Raw genomic sequence first — 22,088 nt, forward strand, 5'->3', positions numbered from 1 at the left:
TGGGTTTTCTGAGTTTCATGAGCTACTCTAATAAAGTATTTAAACCCAAGGAAGGGGCCTTGGCAATCTCTGATTTATAGCCACCAGTTGGTCAGATGCACAGGTAACAATCTGGACTTGCGATTAACAACTGAACTGGGGTGGTTGTCTTGAGTCCTTAACTGGTGGGATCGGATGCTAACTCTGGGTAGATAGTGTCAGAATTTAGTTGAATTGCAGGACACCCAGTTGGTTTCTAGAAAATTGCTCGGTGGTGGAGTGGGGGATCCCTTTCCCCGGATGCATTGAAATTGAGATCCAGACACTTTTACTCATTAAGGTTAACTCTAGTCCCCATTTGTTGGTTCACAGTTAAATCAGGCTTGGCTCATCCTCTCTGTACTCGAGACTAAAATGAGAATTGCTTTTTATATTTACAAGGTGAAAACATGGCAGAGAAACCTGGTTCTATAGCTATAAAAAGGAATTTCTTAGCCCCATCTCTCTTTCTCCTTAAGTAATCCAATACTCGTGTTCTTCTATCCAGCTGAAAAGATCCCCCTGTTTTTGTTTTGTACGTGACTTACCATCTGAGACCACCAACCTGTTTCTACTTCCCCTGCTTTATCACCTACATGAAGACAGCTCATTTGTAGGGAAAGGGAAGAGAATGAGTAGAAAGGAAACTGATGATTTCTATAGGTTCAACGACAAAAGCTTGTGCTGCACTAGAACATTGGATGTTGGAGCTAGTTTGTTTACAACTCAGCACCAACTTCAGTTTTTTATTTATTCACCTGCAGCAAAAATACTGAAGAAAGTCACCCAGAAATAGCCTACAAATTTTGTATTATAGGTGCTGAAGAACTGTGATTCCCAAAACTTGTTTTGCCCTACTCAAGAATGTTCCTAGAGATATCTAAAATTAATGTAATTCTATTAGCTTCAATTTAAAAAAATAGAAAAATTTGAATACTATTTGATGAGACTAACAATTGGGCCTACAATTCCAAAATAAATGGGAATGGTTGCCACCTTGCTGTTAAGAGTGGGCTTAACACAGAAACACACTTATTTGTTTTCTAGACTAATTTTTCTTAAGGAATTTAAAAACAGGACTAAAAGTGATTTTATGTCAAAAAATCAATTAAGCTGTTATGATGTGCACTCTGGAAGTCAAGAGCATTTTATAGATCCACATTTAAAAGTTAATTTTTCTCAAGTGTGATTTTAATTGGACCTATCAAAATGACAGCTTTATTCCAATTCAGCAAATACTTCTTTTTATATACCTATTTTTTTTCCTGCCATGTGGATAACAGTATGGTCAGTTTGTAAAGATCACTTGACACTGAAATCAATGAATATTAATGACAATGTACAAAGGGTATTGAGAGTTTCTAAAATGATGCTATTTTACTTCAGTTAAAAAAAAAAAAGGAAAGAAAGAAACAATGAATTGGCCTACAATCTGAGGACAGTAGCTGTTACAAAAGAGTTCAGACCCAAGTCCTTTGAGTGGAAAATAAGTGACATAACCAGCTAACTGATCCAACCAGTTATAGATTTTAATCTTATTTGTAGATATAGTTAGACTATAGATGTATGCATGTATGTACGTAAAGAATGGAGTCTCCTGGAGCAATAGAGGAAACATGGGAGGCACTTACCACTGTGTGAATTCAGGTGCATTTCTAGAGCTCGGGCATTTGAGAAAGTCTTGGTGCATTGTGGGAAGGGACACAGGCTGGAAGTCTGAGCAGCACTGTCTTCGCTTTCTTCTGACACTGGAGCAGCTTCCCGTTGCCTCCCACTGCAATAGTACATCAAATGGGCTTGCAGGTTCCGCTCACTCCGATACCAGATGCCACAGGACTTGCAAGGGAATATATCCTCTGTAGACAAAAACACAGGGACGCATTAGCTGCTGCCCATTTAGGAGCTAATCCAGGAACCCTAGGATACATGGTCAAACGATATATATATCGTTTAAAAATTCCTATAAAAATACAGAGGAACGTGGGAGAGGTTGCAACAGAGGTCTAAAACTTGGCAGAAAGAGCTGACTTGTGATTTGTAAATTGTATAGTTGGTGAAATCCATGTTAGTGAAGGCGATGGTGTTGAGGAGATGAGGAGAAAACTAAGGATCAAATTCTAGTGAATGAAAAGGACAACAAATGCAAGATAGAATTTCAAATTAAGATCATATACAAAATCATATGCTACCGCTGTCTATTATTTAGCCTCTCTCACCAAGTTAGTTGCATTTACACTATCCAGAGGGCCACATTGTTTAATAAAGGGTCCATTTAAGCAGGATGAGTTTAACTGATTAGCTTATTTCAGAGTGAGAATGAAGGCTGTATGCATCTATGCTGATTTATTTGGGATTAATAGTTATCTTGCTACAGAAAGCAAACCAAGTATAATCTTAAATATGATTACAATTAACATTCACACATTGGAGTATCACAATCATCTGAGGTACCCCTAGTGTCCCTGGGAACAAACCTTTTTGCCTCAAATTCAAGTTGGGCCTCTGTTATTTCATGTTCCTCACTATCTGAATCAAAGCAAAGGTTCATTAAAGGAAAAAACTACATTTATATGAAGGAAATCCAAAAATCGTAGCTTGGTTTGGGTCCTCTGGATCCACTGGTTGGATGCAGACTACTCTCACATATACTTGAAAGAAAATGTCTTTATTCTACAGGATGCTGTTACAACAAGAATATAATTATTGCTGAATCTATATATGTAAATATATATTCATATCAAGACAACATTGCGTCTCTACGTTTCCATTCTGCATCATTCAGAGTCTCAGGGATTTTCAAGGACATTTTTGACTAAATGTAATATTTTACTTACCTACTAGCTTTAGAATCTATTTTCCCCTTCAGATGTAACTGCTACTCATGTTTTCTCACAGAGCTAGATAAAAGCAGAGCTGAGTGTATAGCTCAGATCTTCAGACTCCTAGGTCACTGATTTTCTGTCACATACAGTGTCACTTTGCGTGTTCAAGAAATACAACCTAAGTTCAATAGTCATTTTAACAAATATAAAAGGGTATTTGCCAGGGCATATTTAAAAATTCTCCATATAAAGCATTCTAAACTTATATGTATTTTTTTTTGTATTAGCTGATGTCTTGATCTATCCAGGCTAAACTTCCTCTTCATTAGTATATCTAGTCAAAAATTTAAAATATATATATATTATTTTAGAGAGAGAGGAAGGGAGAGGGATAGAGAGAAACAGCAATGAGAGAACCATTAATCAGTTGCTTCCTGCATGCTCCCTACTGGGGATAGAGCCCACAACACATGTGCCTTGACCCAGGGTAGAACAGGGGACCTCTTCAACCACTGAGGCACAATGACTGGCCATCTAATCAAAATGTGAACTGCACTCTTTTCCTTTAAGTTTTTAACTCTACTGCCTTTAAAGAATACCACAAGCATTCTACTATAAAAGCATCAAGAAAGCTGTTGGGCTTCTCACAGCTACACAGTAGCCTTGAATGTTGTTTAACTGGTTTAGAATGTCAGCTTTTTGTGTGTGACATTCAGGAATCCAACCTGAAATGAATGAATTAAAGTATTTTTTTTTTTATACTCACATGAGAAGCAAACACACACACAGTTAGAGAGAAGATTAACTGAAACGTAGAGTCTGTCCCTGGATGCCTGTTAGTAGACATTTTTTTCCTCCCCATAAATACCATCACCACTACAAAGCAACTGCACTGGGCTATTGCACTCAGCACTTACTATTGACAATAGCTGTAGGCAGAATAGAAGCCATGGCCGCTTGCTGAGGAAGCAGCTGAATTGAGTCCAGCAGGCGGGCCGGGTACATCCCTTCAGTAAGAGTCATCTGACTGGCAGCTTGGAGCCTTGAGTCAAAATCCACCACAAAGGCAATTAGCTCTTCACCCTCAGAGATGGCCTTTGTCGTTGTGCACCAAAGCTGACCCCCTGTTAAGAAGGAAAAAAGAAGAGGAAGATAGAATTGACATAGAATGCTCCATCCTGCTGTTATTAGATTGATGTCAAAAGCACCTTCTCATGTTTTTCACATCAGTTTCAACTGAGGTGGGGGAGAGGGGTAGTGTTTGACCAACACAACAGCTGGACTCCTCTTCCCTACCATGTGAAAAATGGTACTCCTAGCATTCAATGAACTGGTCAGTGGTCAATAGTAAGAGAACACTAAGAAACAAGCCTAGGCATAATCTTTAGAGAGTTTTGTCAACTTTGCCTTCTGGGCTTGCCTTAATCGTGACATGGTATCCCGCCTAAGAACAAGCATGGTAGGAATCAACCGCAAACGTTTCCTTCAGGTGAGTTTCTGAAGTTACTCTTTCTGTACCTTATGGAAGTACGAAGTTATTTCTTTCCCCCCACTCACACACTCTTCCCAAAATACTTTATTATATCAATACCAGATGATCCCAAACTACAAAACAAGTAAATAAAAGCTCCTAAAATCTAGAAAGTGAAGACAAAATTCCGTTAGTTTTATATCCTTTATGTCTGTTGACATTTTTTTTTTCTGGCTGAGTGATTTTTACTTATATAATGTTCCTTATAATGTGGCTTCTTTATCTCCATTTACCCTGATTGAACTTCCTGAAAAGAAGATAGGCCAAAGATCCTTTTCAAAAAGGCTTATTTAAATAAAGATTTGTTTAAATGAAAAGAACTCTTTCTTCAAACACTGAGATATACTCTGGCTCTGTGTTTCAAATGATCACGTGTGGTGCATTAAAAAGAAAATTAACTATGCAAGTCCATCTTCCAATGTATTGGAATGCGATAGCAAATGCTCATTTATTTAACATGTTTAGACAGGCAAAGCACTTATATTTTGTTATCTACACTCTCAGGCCTAGATACGTATCCTATACAGTTATGGCTGGAATAACGTGGCATACTTGATATGTTATAAAGCTATTTTTTCCCCTCGTGTATATATTGCGAGGCTATATATTGTACTCATTAGCAGGCAAAAATCGTACCCATTCTGATAAGTAATACTGCTCTGTTTATCTCTCGGCATTACTGTCTCTTCAACTGCACTTCATTTTTTCCCCACCCTCAAAAAGATTATAGTTTTTAAACAACTGTGGTAAAAATCTGGTGGGAAAGATAACAGCAGCATATGATATGGCAGAGCTGCACAGAAGGAGGGGGGCATTGTTTTACAGGAAACTTGGACAAGTAATTAAACCAGCTGATGAAGTTTTAAAGGGAAAGGAACAAAACACCTTCTGTGACAACAGATTTTGTGAAGAAATAAAGCTAGGATTACAGACTTCACATGAGTGTGCAAGTTTCAAAGTGAGACACAAACATCCTAAAAGACTAGGTGTGAAAACAACTTCACTTTTTATTTCACTTTGACTCTAACACAGTGGTCGGCAAACCGCAGCTGGTGAGCCACATGCGGCTCTTTGGCCCCTTGAGGGTGGCTCTTCCACAAAATACCACGTGCCGGTGCGCATGTACAGTGCGACTGAAACTTCGTGGCCCCTGCGCAGAAGTCGGTATTTTGTGGAAGAGCCACACTCAAGGGGCCAAAGAGCCGCATGTGGCTCGCGAGCCACAGTTTGCCGACCACTGTCAGATCTTGAAACCAAAGAGGAGAAACAGATTTGCTGTGGCCCTGATTTATTTATTAAAAATAGGGAAGAGAAGTGGCATCATGGTGGACTCTACAAACGAGTGTCCCATGTGCTAAGTGGTGTATTTCTGCTGGTGACGCTTCCCTGGATGGCTTCTGTCATTGGCCACGGCTGTGCCTTCTCTGATGTACATAAAAGATCCAAACTCTTTACAGCTGGTGACAAAGGTGATCACTTGTACCTTTTGTTTCCTGGGAGACACGGTTTATTAAGTGAGTGTGTGTGACAGAGGTAGGGGGGGCGGAGCCACGCACTCCCATCACAGTTTCTTTCACAGCTTGGTCTTTCTGAGTCATTGGATTTCAGTGATGCGTGGAATGACTTACATTATTATTAGTAATAATTTACTGTTAGTAACTTCACATCGGTGGTAAATCCAGTTATGGCTACTTTTCACAAAAAGAACATTTGTTTGAACTCAGTTGCCCAGAAATGGAGATTTTTACAGAAGGTACCACTCACAGCTAATCTTGATCATGGGCTATGGGCTATGTACAAGGATGATTCAATACTTGAGCTCCAACTTAGACCCAAGTGTGAATGCCAGTGAGGGATAGAAGCCTATCCGGAAGAAGTATGGACGACGGGGCCAGATGGCCGAGGGGCAGATGTGAAACCGGTAATGTTTCACATTCGGTGTCTTTGTTGCGCTATCTCCTTTTATGGTTTGGTCAGAGCATGTCTTTTTAGAGGTGGAATTAGAATCAAAATGTACTGTGTAGACTTGATGAGGAAGTCAGCTGTCTTAGGAGTGAATCTTTCAAATCGTTCATTCATCAGCTATTCATTGAACTCTTTGCTGTGTGCCAGCTGGGTGCTAGGGCTTCACACACAGCAATACAATTAGAATGCACACACATAAGCAGAGCACAGTACCATGCAGTGGGTGTTGTCGCTTCATGCTGAGGAAAATGGGAGAACAGTGAAACACTGACAGTTCTTGGGGGACTCAGGTAAACCATCCCAGGTGAGTTTTTGATGGCTGCATGCAGAACAGAGATAAAATGGCAGAAGTATGTGTACAGGTCCACCTCATTACAGTTGAATGGCAGAAAGAGACGCACGCGTGCAAGTGCGGGGTTGTGGTCCCAATGACGGCTCAGAGGCCAGCACACCCGGAGCTCAGGGTCTGAGGGAGACAAGGGGGGTTACAGACATTGGTGTGTTTGAGCCAGCCTGTTCCAGATCACAGAGCAGAATGTTCAATGGTCAGGGATTCTGTGTGCTGGTGGCTGCTATCACATTGGTAACTTGAAATCGGCCCTGGTGAGAGCTGTAGCATTTGCCACTGGACCTGGCAAACATTACCAATCAGGGCTTCCTCCCACGAAAAGAGTGTAGAGCAAGATGAGACAGCTTTGAATGTAACATAAAACACTTGCGTCTGGCTCCTGGTGAGGGAGATGGTATATTTTTATTCGAGTGACTGAATGAACAAATTCCTGACATGGGCTTCTAACAGAAAAAGATCTCAGGGTAGTGAGAGTGAACGGAAGGAGATGTTACCATCAGGGGCATTTGGAGGCTCTGGCGCAAGTGCAGTTGTGAGAAGTGTAACTTGTGAGGGAGAAAAGAGCCACACCCGAGAGCAGGGCTGAGAGGAATGGGGTGATTTTGTGGGATGAGTAGAAAGAAAAGAAGCTGCTGAAAATGACACAAAGGTTTCTGGTTTGGGAAACCAGATGATGGTGATGCCATGAATGAGGCAGTAAAGCTGGTATATTAAGACAACCAGGAGGCAATGGGTACCAGTGAGGAGCGCTTCGGCCAGACAGGCTTCGTGGTTTCTGTACTTCTATTTTGACCGTGTCAATTACTCGATGAAGTCAGGTGGTACCTTCCTCCCTTTAGAGTTGAGAAAACTGAAGCTTGGAGAGGTTAATTAACTTGCCCAAAGACACAGGCGTGGTCAGTGCCAGAATCATGACTTAGACTCTTGTGTGTCCAGCTCCAAAGCCCAAGTATGCATGTGCATGTGTGTCGTACGCATGCATATGTATGTGCATGCATGGATATACCAAATTCTGCATTGACAATGTAGCATCTGAGGTATGTGAGAGACTTTGGGGTGAATGCATTTAGGAGGCAGTTGGAACATGGAGGAGACATAAGGATGGAGAAAACTCTTGTTTTAGAAGCCACGGGCACATCCTAAATGACTGCGATGCTTTTGACATTATTGTGGTAACTCAGGAGGAGTACAGTGTGAAAAGGACAAAAGATTGAAACTTGGGGAATCTCAACACTAAAGATGGGGGTAGAGGACATGGAATCATTTAAAGACACAGAGAGCATATATTTGGGAAAGTTAGAGGGAACCAAGAGAATGACACCGAAAAGATCATGGGCTGGCTCTTTGAAACTGTGTGGCTGAGTTTTTTAGATGGTGAATGTATAGGACTTGATGGAGTTATTTATAATGTGAGATGTCCCAAGTATTGCCACTCAGTGTCAGTTAGTGATTAAAATAAAATATTCTAAGTGTGAATGCCAGTGAGGGATAGAAGCCTATCCGGAAGAAGTATGGACGACGGGGCCAGATGGCCGAGGGGCAGATCTTGGCTCTGCCACTTACTATGTGACTTTGAACTTGTCCCCTTAGCATCCTGCCTATCAGTGTCCTCACCCTTGAAAATGGGGCTGATGATAATAGTACTGAACTCACGGTGTTATTATGAGCTAATTAATATATATGAAAGCTTAAGAACAGCACCTGGCATGTATTAAGTGCTGTATAATTGTTAACCATTATCCTTTTGGTTTGGTCTGATTGGGGCTATTATTCTCATTTCTCACTGCCCTGCTGAATCCAAGAAATCTTACCGGAGAGAAAAGAGAAACCTATGAATTCAATGAGCAAATGCATCTATGTTATACTGGTAAGCGCTAACTCATTTCAGAAAAAAAGGATGAAGGCTACATCCATTTGTAAATCACAATCTGTATCTTGACTGGTTAGAAACAGTTTCTAGCAATTAACTTGGAGCTGAAGAGGCAGGGCAACCCGTTTCCTACCCTACTGCTTTTAGAGCGAGGCGAAATATGGCCAACTCTAATTTACAGTTGAATGGAAGGCAGTAGTATTAATCTTGACTAAGAAGCAATCTGAGTGCAAGAAAAATCATATTGATAGTTAGCTATTTTGGTATTTTCACTGATTGACCTCATGTTAACGGAAACAAACCACAAGATATTATATTTGGCTTTAAAATGAGAGCACCACTATCAAACCAAACCAAACCAAACCAAACCCAGAAAATAACAAATATTGGCAAGTATGTGAGAAATTGGAAGCCTGAACCCAGCTGATGAAGGTAAAATGGTACAACCACTGTGGAACAGTGTGGCATTCCCTCAAAAACTTACAAATAGAATTACCTGGTAACCCAGAAGGATTAAAAGCAGGGTTTCAGAGATATTTATTTGCACACCCATGTTCAGAGCTGGAGTATTAAAAATTGTTTAAACATGGAAGCAACCCAAGTGTACATTGACAGAAGCATAAATAAACAAAATGTGGCCTATTCATACAATGGAGTATTATTCAGCTTTAAAAAAGAAGGAAAATATGACAATGCTACAACATAGATGAGCCTCGAGGATATTACGCTAAGTGAAATAAGCCAGTCCCAAAAGGACAAATACTATATTTCCCCCCTTATACTTAGAGTATTCAAAATCAAAGAGACAGAAAGTAAATGGAGAGTTACTGCTTAATGGGTGCAGAGTTTCAGTTCGGCAAGATGAGAAGAATTCTGGAGAAGGCTGGTGGTCATGTTTGCACAACAATGTTAATGTACTTAATGTCCGTGAACGGTATACTTAAAAATAATTAAAATACAAAATGTTGTCATATATATATACTTATATATATATATATATATAACAACAATAAAGATACTGGGGAAAAAGTGAGAGTAACATTTATTCACTAAAAAGCGTCCACTGTGAACCCAGACTACTGCCATAGCTAAGGAGGGGAATATAGCTTTTATAAGAAGTTTTTCATGAGATGGTTCAAAACAAAACAAGAGCAAGGTTTCTCCCCTCCCAGTTTTCCTAGTAAAGCTACTTGTCAAAGGACTTGAAAGCTCAGTTCCTTGTGGGATGAAATTGCTGTTGAGATGGAGTTTACTTTATTTGGCCACATTAACCATTTTCATTTGAATACATTTTGGGCCTGAAAATTGTGAGTTCCTGGTTACTCTGTTGATTTGGGTTTCTGCTTGTGTTCTGAGTGCCAGTTCCTGTCACCTCTCTATGGATATGAAACCTGATAAACCTAAACAATGTTTTCTGTAGCTTTCATATGAGTAGTACGCTTAATGCCCTTGATTGACACCAAGAGGATTTTCAATGAACTAATCTACACTCATGATGTGTTGATATAAACACAATTAGAATTATGTAAAGGTGTTGGGTGCACATATGGCAATGTCATATGTTTAACTGCTCTCATTCCAGAGCAAATGATTTTGGTTTAAAAGACAACATGATAATTATGAAGCATAGCTGGCAACCAAAATCACTAAAAATTTATTTGTCAAAAAAACATACACACAAACAAACCCACAAAAAACAAACAAAAAATTTATTTGTCCTCAGTCCAAGGATGAACTAGAAGAAGCAACTGACTGGAGAGTATGAAACTTTAGTCCTAGTCTTGATTATTAGTTATTGTGCAATCTGGAAGACTAGCTTTACCTACATCATGTGAAATGACAGCCTTAGGCTAGATAACCTCTAGATTATTATCATCAAATTGTAAGCAATTTTTAATGCCTCTACAAACAACATACTAACAATAGTAATAATCACAGATTATTATGAGATCACGGGGCTGGAAATGTGAGTTATTCAAGGTCACACAGCTAGAGGGAAATTGGAGGAAGATAAAAGGACATGTGAGATGGGGTTATGAGGCAGTTTGGCTCTAGATTCTGGATGAAAAACCAGGTGTCCCAAGTCACAGCGCCATCTGACGTTCACTGACTACATTACACCTTATATTGATTTCTTGGAGTAATTAGCACAGTTCTCCCTCTGAATCATAAATAAGATGGTTCACTTTATGAAACAGTGTCAAGAAGATTACTTAGCTATGAGATATAGCTTTCAACTGCGTAGTTACAATCCAGAGAATCATGTCTATATTTGTGATGTGGAAGGAACTTCTAACACGACGAATAAACAATTATAATAGCTAACACTTAGAAAGCCCTTAATATGTGCCAAGTACTAGTCTAAACACTTCACACATATTAAAATCATTTGATAATATTAAATATAAATGCAGCATTTGCCCAATTTCCTATTTAAATTGCAAGTTCAGCTGGACATGAAAAGGGCATAAAAATTCTACTTAATCACTGGCAATCTTGACTGCTCTTAATCAACACTGATTTCCAGGTCCCACCCCAGATCAATCAAATCAAAATCCCCAGGAGTGAAGTTTGGGCTTCATTATTTTTTAGAAGCTGCCAGAGGGCTTAATGTCCTCTAGGGTTAGGAATCACTGGCATGAGTGTACACCTCCCGCAGTTTGTATAGGATAGAAAGAGTGAGGCTCTATGAACAAAAAACCTCTTGATAATCAAATATTTCATAGATGTATTCAAACAACCCAGCAGAGGGATGTCCGTTTTGATACTCAGAAAATGACATCGAAAATAGCTTTGAATTTCCCCTAGCCACTAATGGTTGAAGATTATGGGAATGATGAGTGAAAAGGCGAAGAGAGCTAGAAAGAGGAATGATGCCATGTCTTAGCATCATCTTTCAAGGGATTAAATAAGCCAGTGAGGAATTTAGTAAAATGTGAATGATATTCGGTTTTACAATGTCTAATTCTTTATTATTTTGAAGGTATGGAACTAATAATCAATAATATTTCATCCCCCTAAGCTGTAAAAGATCTTATTGTGCAAACCAGAGCAATAAAATCCCATGCCTACTGCATGGACATGAAGTCTTTATCAAATGACATCGGGCACTGAAGCAGCTATCTGATACCTCCCCGGCTTTCTCCAAACATAAAGGTTATTTTAGGAGTCTCTCTTTGTCTGCCTCTCACGCTGCAGACACAGCCGCTCTCCCCAGTCCCCACAGCCACACACCACTCCCGTCGCAAATAAAGGACAGATACATTCAAGGTACCACAGCGAGTAATAATGATGAAGACCTTGACGTTCTTGAAAAACCATGTACTTGCTGGTCTAAGTCATGTTTATGATCAAAGTTCTTATACAACGCAATACAGTTCCTAACAGGAGGCTTATAAATTTTCCTCATAATTGCTGTCAAAACTGCAGTGAAGTGAACTACAAGTTTCCATAATAAAGAATAAAGTCACAGTTCAAACTCAATTACATTTTGGAAATTCGCACCCCTCTTTCTAGAAGCAGTGGCCTTCAGTATCTCCCCATCCTGCCAAATTTTTCACTTGCACTTTTTATTATTTATGAAATCAGTGTCTGCACAATGTCATGCAGACCTCTGCTGATAAACTCTAATTAAGATTAAGACAAGCCTTTTGGAAAGGATCCCATCATTAGCAAACATGATAAACACAAAAATACTCCCTACTTGTCAACCAGGAGCAATTCAGTAACCTAACAGAATTATCTGTTGCTAGGTTACACAGCTGACAAAGCTTCAATTATATTGTTCGACCATACCTATAGAGTTCTGTATGAGCAAAATGTATCCAGAATAAAAGCATTTAACTTCGCCCATGCTATCTGCAATTCGCGGCTTCTTACAATGGTAAAAATCAGGTTAATAAATTACACAGCACGCTGAAAAATCTTTCCCATGTGTTATGTCTATACATGCTTCTTTCTAATTTATCTGTGTGATTGATAGACGCTTGCTTTGTAAAAATAAGGCAATACAAGCAACATGAAGCTGTAAACCTCGAGCTAAACTACGTCTGAGCTTATCAAGACACAAACCTAAGTTTAGCATAAAAATATGCAGCAAATTGAACCAATTAAATCACATTTAGATTTTGTGCCACACTACCTCCATAGGATAAGGAGCCTCAAGCACATAGATAGGGATACCAGTTTGAAACTTCATTTTAAGCTGAAAATAAAACAAAACCCACAGATACTCACCTAGCAATACAAAAAGGACATGGGCGCTTGCAACATCATTTATGCTAAGGGCTTTTCTAAAAGTTGAACTTAGTAGCTTTTACTGTGTAGCATTAGTCATTAAGGCTTCTCTTTATTAGACTGGGAACTCTGGGCAGGGTGGGCGGGGGGATGAATAAGACAGTTCCTAAATACAGAGTTTGAAAAGGAAAAAAAAAAACAACAAAGAAAAAAACCCCACTTGTGTAAAAAGATGTCTATGTGAATCAGAGCTTCAAGATGATTTCATCATAGGTGATTTTTTGTAGATTTTGTGGATATTTGGAAATGAACCAGAATTTTAAAATAACCCTGGCAGAAAAATGTTATGTTACAAACTATATTGGTTAAGCTGTACACTAAGAAGATAGTCAATTGATGATCAGAGTTTAGCTGATAAAGATAGCATAGTGTTCTATCAAGGAAGTCATATACATCTTAGGTACATAAGTAAATTAAAGTCATTCTTGGAGGATAAATGGGCTGTTTAACTCTCTCTCTCTCTCTCTCTCTCTCTCACACACACACACACACACACACACACACACACACACACACACACACTCAAGAACATTATGTTTCTGAAGGTGGAGGAAACAAGCCTACTTATTTGGTCATTTCTTTGTTTTAACTTTTACTAAAAAAAAAATGTGAAAAATACAACAGGATGCCTGCTTGTGAAATGTAACCTTTTCATAACTGGGAAGTGATTGGTCAGACTAATTCCCTAAAAGCAAACTAAATGCCCTATTTCAACATCAGAGGTGTTACTGCCCAGATCCCAGGGTTTTGACATGAACACTGTACGTATATCTATATGTGGCCACCTTGTTTAATCCAAATTTTATAATGAATTCAAATTCAATACTGTTGAAATTCTTGACAGTGGAGTAGTGCAAGGAAGAGAACTTATAAATTATGTGTGCCCTTCTTTGAAAACTGCCGTGGAGGTTTCTTTGTGCATTGGCAAATACAGTAGGAATATGAGGTATTGTGTGGCTCCTCCTGCACAGCACCTGATAAAAGAATAAAGAGCTGTGACATATTCTTAAAACAATAGAGGAATTAAAGGGAAACAATGGACCAGCTGCTTCATTAATACAATCAAAAGGGAGCCCAGCACAGAGGAGTCCAGATAATTAAGCACTACTCTTTTAGACCTCTTTTCTAGAATAGAATTGCTCAAAAATGTATTAACTACTTCATAGTTGTTAGATAGATCTTGCACTTGTTTATTTAGAGTTGATTAATGCCTTTTCCCCCGTATGCAGCAACATGCCAACTCACAGTTTACAATATTTTTGAATAAAATGGAGTGAGAATAATTGATAAAGATCTGCACAATACCCAGCAATAAATCAAAAGCATTTTGCAAAAGGTCTTTCCTGTTTTTAAATTATCTTTAACATTTTTCATTTGTACTTATAGGCAATGTAGGGCATTTGGGGGCATTCAACTTTCCCAGGCTGGCGCTCCTGACATCTTTTTATAGCGCATCCTAACAGTTCCTGGGAGAGGGAGGAAAAATTCAGAGTTGGCCAGCAACTCAGGAGGGTCCCTTTGGTATTTGGGCCAAGGGAGAGGACAGACTTCTTTTTTAAAAAAAAAATTCTCCTTTGCCTTTTCCAATCAAGAGAGATGGACACATAGCAGCACTACTTGGCAAATGCACCATTTACCCTTCATTAACTTGATTATAGAAATTGAAAAACAAGTTTTTATGCTCTTTATGTTAAAACATGATGTACTATTTAAGATATCAAGGCTTTCATTCTTCAGCTTCTCTGTAAGCATCCTTTCCTCTGATGTGAATAGAACATTTAATTGCCTAAGAACTGGAAAATTGGGAACTGAATGTTGTGTGTTGATTGTTGGAGTGAGGATAAAAACGACACTCTGGTGTTCTCCCAAATGTGGTTTGTTTTTTTTTTTTTAACTAAGCTTATGTTAACCCAACATTCAAATTACAAACTTTACTAAACCATGTGTCAGTTTGAATAAGGTGTATTCTATTCTGATGATACTATCCTCCCATTCTTAATTGAGAATCTGAAAAAGAAACAACAGGAGTCAGGGAGATAAATGAATAGACACACTTAACCATATTTCTGAGACTAACAGAAGAAAATTCATATGAATTCAAAATTCATATATATGACATATGATTTAAAATTTATCAGCTGGATTCATATTTCCAAAGATCATCACGTATTATGTCAGTATTTGAAAGGATATGGGGTATATAATTCCAGCTATGAAACTTGGCTTTTGACTTCAGGAGTCAGTTCTTTATTAGCTCGATAAGTTTTCCTTGAAAACCAGGAAATATGTTTTTGTTGATTTAAAGAGAGAGGAAGGGAGCGGGAGGGAAATATCCATGTGAGAGAGAAAATCGATCGGCTGCCTCCTGCATGCCCCCTATTGGAGATCGAGCCTGCAACTAGGGCATGCACCCTGACCAGGAATACAACGGGTGGCCTTTTGGTGCATGGAATGACACTCAACCAACCGAGCCACACGGGCCAGGACTTTTTTTTTTTTTTAATTTGTTGCCAAAATAAACACTGAATACCAGTCAGTAGGTACCAATAAAAATGACCATTGTAGCCCTAGCTGGTCTGGCTCAGTGGATAGAGAGTTTCAGCCTGCGGACTGAAGGGTCCCAGGTTCCATTCTGGTCAAGAGCACATGCTGGGTTGTGGGCTTGATCCCCAGTGTGGGGCGTGCAGGAGGCAGCTGATCAATGATTTTCTCTCATCATTGATGTTTCTATCTCTCCCTCTCTCTGAAATCAATACAAATACATTTAAAAAGGACCATTATAGCATTATAAGAGCTATTGTGAATGATTATTTAAGTATTTCTGTTTTGATTAAGCCCACACAAACTTATTTTATTAGCATGAAATGTAAAAGTTTGTTTATAGCATCAATCATTTGAATCCCTTAGACATCTTTGAATCCTCAGGCTTATAAACGGTGTCTTTATGGTAACGCAGAAAGCGAGGAAATGCTGATAATCCTGTAATGCGAAAACACTAACTGACAGCACCCTCTTTCAGTAAGTATTTTGGAAATGAGCTTGGCAACATCATCTATGAATTATTTGTCATTTCATACATTACAGGCTGTATTATTTAGCATCAATCCAACAGATAATATTGGTCTGAGCGGAACTCAGAAACAAAGAAACACAAACACCCTCCTTAATCTAAAGGAATGATCTGTGTGACAAACAGGAAATACTATCCTCCCATTTTAGAGACCAGGGCATCCACGCCAGCCTGGCTCAACCACGGTGTTGCCTGAACTCCCCTCCTCCTATCACCGGAGGCATCTCAGGCTCAGACTTGTAATAGGTCCCCACTTAGGTCTTTTGGCTCCTGGCGTGCATTCTCCCCACAGAACTTATTTTTTCCTTTCAGAAAATGGCTCCTACTGAGAGCATTTCCTCTTCCTTGTAAGAAGCCCATGAAGTCCTTTTTCAGGAAAAGAAGTCAACAGAGTCAGTGTGGTCAGTTCCAGACTTCTGCTGCAGTGTGGATGCAGGATGCCTGGCCCCATGAATGAGATGTTCAGAACAGCCTGGGAAAAGCTGAACTAATGTGCTGGAAGCCATGAAACAGACAGCCTACCTTGGGTTTAGGCAAACAGAGACAGTGTTTTATGGGATTTCAATAGGAAGAGGTCTGCTCATGGCTGAGTCTTCCCAGCAATCCTGGGGTCTGTGCTCTGCTGAGCGCTGCATCCTCGCTCTGCAGGAGCTCACCATGGGGTCGTGAGGCAGCCCATCTGACTGTGGCCATCACGATTTTGAACGACTGGCCAAGAGGTGACATTACACCCCAAAGGCGATCTGTCAAAATTCCCCTGGCAGCTGATACACTGATTACAAAGCTGCTTAAGCCTCTGCTTGTAAACAAAAGCATTTATCAACTAATAATTTGCAATAAACTGATGTAACTCCCAGCTGAGCCCCTAACTGTAATTGTCTTTACCATCTGCCTATTAAAACACCATTCTTCATCAGCAATCAGGAGCAGAAGGGAGGAAGTCTCCACCAAAATACACAACTCGAAAGCTTATGAATAATCTGCGTGCATTCCGCACTTTCATTATGACTCGTGTGTTGGGTATGCTTAATTTTCATTCTTGCCCAGCCTGGGAATAATCAGAAATTAGGTGGAGAGGAACGAAAATGAAACATTGTGCCTACTGCTCTGCAGAGGAATAAATTATAGGAGTTCATCATAGGGGCTGTTTTTAATTTCTTTCTTTCCTCCTTCCACGGCTCTGTATAATATCCATTGCAGTATCTTGATGAAAGCCCCCCAAGCATCAGGCTGGAAATGAACCTCTCTATTCCTTTCTCAGCTTGTCCATTTCCATTACACTTCTTTGTTTTGCTTTTCTTATTTCCATTTAATTCCAAGAGGCTCACTACACTTCTCCGGGGAGTCAGCTTAAAAGGGTAGACTCCTGCTCATCTGCGGGGTGTTGAAGGGCTGGCGGGCCCCTGCAGGGCCACGTGGATGCATGGGTGGCAGTGCCAAGTGTCCGGCAGACCCTGCGTTTGTCATCTGCCACCGCAGACGGAGGGCTCGCAGGTTCCAGTGCCCCTGAGCACTTAGAGGTACTCTGCCCAAGTCTCCTCCCACAAGGTGGGTTCCAACAACAGTAGGTTCAAATGGTCAGAAACGTCTTCTTAGAAGAAACCCTGCCCTTTAGATGCTGACCAGATCTATCCACAGAAGGAAGAAACTAGGGAAAGGGAATAAATTCTGTGTTGTGTTTTTCTGGAAACCTCTCTCTGAACAGCCAAAATCATTCCAATGTTCCTCAATGTTGATTCACTTTTAAGCATACTTACTCTAATTTTCTCTCCACAAAATACATTATTTTTTTAAAAACCTCAAAATTAAACACACAAATTAAGTGCCCTCATGTTATACTTTTTCTTTTTCATATCCCTTTGCTGCCTATAACAACGGTCGCCAACCGGAGGCCTGCAGACCACTGATGGTCCGGGAGGTCCGAAAGGTTGGCAACCGCTGGCCTCGAGGATGTTTCTTTTTTCGGGTTATTCCTTTTTTTCAGAGAACATGCTATCCTTCTGTAAGATTCAGTAATTCTACTGGAGGAGACCACAGGCAGACGACATATTATGGTGAACGATGGCCAACTCCTCTTATTAAGGTTCAAATTCTGGGGATTTCAATTCTTGTCCAGTTTTCTTATTATATCATAAAGTAATGTTTATGTTTTTATTTTGTGTTTAAAAGTGCTTCCTCGTGAGCACTTTACAATCTGCCATTAGGTACAACAGGACGAATAAGTGCCTTCCATGGACACTCATGCCTCTGTTCCTCACTGTGCCTGGTCTGGAGAAGAAAGTTCATGAGGAACAATGGGCCTAATTTGGTGCCTCTGAACTGCAGAAGAAAATCACATGCGATTTTATTATATTCCTTGAAATTCAGAGATACCAACTATTAAAACAAAAATCTGATATAGATTTTAAGTAAACAAAAATCTTCAAAGACACTAACTTGTATTAAGTACTTCTTAACAGAAGTACTGTATTTCCTTCTCACCCTACCTTTGAGGATTTTGTCAAGACTTTGATATTCTTTGTCCACAGAGATTTTTTTTTAAATTAACAAATAAGATATGGAGTAAGAGTAAGTGTATTTTAGCATGTTGATTTATAATGTCTTACAAAATTAAGAAAAAAAACTATAACATAATTTAACTTATAGTTTAATGATTCAAGGTGATTAAGATGTAAACTTTCATCCTCATTACATGCTTTCAAATACACACACCAATATGGTGGTGACGTGTTTTACTTATTTTTAATTTTTTAAAAAGTTGTTGCACCCGGTAGATATATTCATGTCATGATTTGAGTGAAAACAGAAAACTTTAACAGTTACTACTTCTATACGTAAAACTTTCATGGTCTATTCTAAAACATGGAAACTCGACTCCCTTCTTATTGGAAATGAATGCCGCTGGATCTCTAGCCTAAGAAAAACCTCAAAATTATTATATAATGGACTATAATAAAACACTTTAATGTGAAATGAGGTATATTTATAGTTCACCAATACCCTTTGATTTTCTTCACAACGCTCTCTCCATACTGATGCCTATTTACCTACTCTTGGTTTCAACTAAGTAATAGTTCCGTAAGAAAATAGTTTTGAAAAACTAATTACCAGCAGGTGGCGCTCGGTACATTCTACGAGCCCAGACACGGAAGAAAATGTAGGCTTTATTTATTTCATTCTACTTTATCCTAAATGTGAAGCGGCTGTACCAAGCTTTACAATCCCCAAAGACTTCTGTTAATTGACTAAACAACTTTGTGGTAATTCACAGACGATCCTCCGATGCTCATCTAACTGGTACTGCATTCAACTCACATGCCCGTGTGAAGATACAGCATCAAGATGTAACATGTCCTGCCTCCTCCCATCCCCTCCGAAACAGGAAAAATACAGAAACCCGGGCTCCTGAAGTATAACATAAATTCATCAAATGAGTTTTTGGTTTAAAATAAGACCATTGCCATTTCTTTGCTTTTTTGTGTTTCTTCACATTACTTTCTTAAATTAAGAATGAGAGGCCTTATATGTGAATGGGTTTTATGGATGTTTTAAGGTCTTATAATAAAACTCTTTGAGTAGATATTTTATGATTACTGGCACAGATATACTGACTGAATGCTGTGGGGAATTATGTGTTTGTACCGAGGAAGAAAAAAAAACACAACAGCTTTGAATGGGACAGCTAAGTAACTGTACAAAGTCTGTCTAAAGTGATGTTTTTCTTCTCCATCCCCCCTGCCTGCCTTCTCTTCCTCCAATGAAAGTTTGCTCTGAACTTGAAAACTTTGTTATTTTCTAACCACCATTAGGTGACCATAGCTAGCAGTATTTCTTTCCTTCAAATGACAGAGAGTGCAGGAATTTTATCTGAGCATCCGTATAAACCCCTCTATACCCACCTTCTCCCACATCTTGTTCTCATTGTGCCACTGAGTGACTGCTTCTCCCCATTTGATTGTCACCTGGCTTTGCATATGGCGAGGGCACCCCAAGTCACCCTACGTTCTCAACACTTCTCATTCTTAAGTGGAAGTCCTGGGTCAGAGTCCCAGTTGTATAGCTGCTTTCAGTGACTCTCAACATTTAAAGGTTTCAATCGTTGAATGTCTAGGCCCACTAAAGTGAGTGGAAAGTGGGCTTGCAAACCTCACTGACACTGTGGAATTAGCATGTTGTATCGGACCATCACTCGCAGGACCTACTTAAAACAGGCACGTTTAGAACATATACGCTATAGCTACTACTTGCGCTTAAGGTCACTGAAGAACATTAAACGTTTCTCATAAATTCTATTCGCATTAATAAAGCAAGAGAAATTAAATAAGTGCTCAGTCAACATAGTAGCACACGGTGCGATTTCAGAGGAAGAAACGGGGCTCCACGTCACTGTAACTCCACAAAGAGAAAGGGAGTTGTGTCTCTGCCCGGTGCTTTGAAAACCCATCTTTCAAGGTCGGCCCTTGACAGCTGAGTTAGGAAGGGCTGCATGGAAGGGAGGGTGGCCTCCTGCCAAGGCTGTTGCAGATGAGTGGGTGATCTTAGGGGAATAAACTGCAAAAATCTCAAATTTTTGCTCATGTGATGATAAAACCAGAGCCAAATGATTTTTCTAAGACCTGCCTGGCCTTCTGTTCCATTTTATTGTTCAGCTTGGAATGATAAATTTTACTGTGCATTAATTTGCACAGAAGGGTCAATGCTATGTTTAAGAGCTTACCAGTTGTTTTCAGTAACATGAACATTAAAATATGTTGCCTTTACCCCAAAATGGGTGCAAAATCCTCAGACTGGTGTCAGTGAGCTACAGAAAAAAGCACTTTCATCACGGCCGTTAAGAAAAAGGGAGTCCTTTTGAGTTGGACTCTGTTGTGACAGCATTTGGTAAAAACAACCTCATGTCTTTTCTCACATTTCATCCTTCACCTTTAGGTCTGAGTCTCAAATTAAAGCAAAAGAGAGCCAGGAGGAGAAAGCAGTGAGGGGACCCTCTCCATGGAGGTGCTGCTCAGGGAGGACCTTTGTCAGGCCCTGGAATCAGAGTGGTTTAGTGCAGGGAGGAGAGACAGAGAAGGACGTTACACTCCAGAGTGCAGGCCAGCACAGTCGGCCTGGCCCCGTGGTTGAGCATAGGCCTGTGAACCAGGAGGTTACGGTTCGATTCCCGGTCAGGGCACATCTCCGGGTTTCGGGCCTGACTCCCAGTAGGGGGTGTGCAGGAGGTAGGTGATCAATGATTCTCTCTCATCATTAATGTTACTATCTCTCTCTCCCTGTCCCTCCCTCTCTGAAATTAATATAAATATATATTTAAAAAAGAGTTCATCAAGAAGTTAATCAGAAAAATGGATCTGCATGAAGTTGTGAATGCTACATCAACGTATTTCCCTTCGTTTACAAATGCTCAGGTCAAAAAGACAGGAGGTCACTAGATGACTGGGATTATAAGGAGGCTGGGAGTATCAAAGCAGCAAGTGGAAGGGTGACCTGGAAATGGGCTCCTGGGAAGGAGGCAAGGCCAAGGTTGGCGCTGCTGTAGAATATTCACGGCTGGGTGAGACTCTCTTCAGTTCACCGCAGTCGCCTCCGTGTCTATCTGAGTCACACCTCCCTCACCATCCAGGTGGGGTTTTTGTCTGCTGCCTTGTTTTTTTGTTTGTTTTTTTGGTGAACAGATGCCTGGAATGCTTTGCGGTCGCATTTTAGTCTTAAATTTCTAAACGGGGCTTTTTGGTTTAGTGATTTAGAAGAGCCAAGATATCATTCAGATGTCATGCAGGACAGTGGAAAACTCAAGTTCCTACTTAGGTAACAAAATAAGTTATCCTCTAAGGCAGTGATGGCGAACCTTTTGAGCTCGGCGTGTCAGCATTTTGAAAAACCCTAACTTAACTCTGGTGCCGTGTCACATAGAGAAATTTTTTGATATTTTCAACCATAGTAAAACAAAGACTTATATTTTTGGTATTTATTTTATATATTTAAATGCCATTTAACAAAGAAAAATCAACCAAAAAAAATGAGTTCGCGTGTCACCTCTGACACGCGTGTCATAGGTTCGCCATCACTGCTCTAAGGCGTAGTTATTGAGTGAGTAGTGTAAATGAAGATATAGGGAATAGTGTAACATTTCATAAACACTTACTATGTGACCTCATTTTTTCTCAAAG

At 39.7% G+C, this 22,088-nt stretch overlaps 1 protein-coding gene across 3 annotated transcripts in view; it reads right to left on the reverse strand.

Annotated features, from left to right (window-relative positions):
• The window catches only part of ZFPM2 (zinc finger protein, FOG family member 2), a 426,566-nt gene that overhangs the window by 5,184 nt on the left and 399,294 nt on the right, over nucleotides 1-22,088 (reverse strand). For all 3 annotated transcript variants that reach the window (XM_059671934.1, XM_059671933.1, XM_059671935.1), the window contains 2 exons: nucleotides 3,758-3,964; nucleotides 1,650-1,874 (listed from right to left, as the gene is read on the reverse strand). In XM_059671934.1, coding sequence (XP_059527917.1) covers nucleotides 1,650-1,874; nucleotides 3,758-3,964 — 432 coding nt within the window. The remainder of the gene's footprint in view (nucleotides 1-1,649; nucleotides 1,875-3,757; nucleotides 3,965-22,088) is intronic.

Source organism: Myotis daubentonii, chromosome 17, assembly GCF_963259705.1.
Source record: "Myotis daubentonii chromosome 17, mMyoDau2.1, whole genome shotgun sequence".
NCBI lineage: Eukaryota > Metazoa > Chordata > Mammalia > Chiroptera > Vespertilionidae > Myotis > Myotis daubentonii.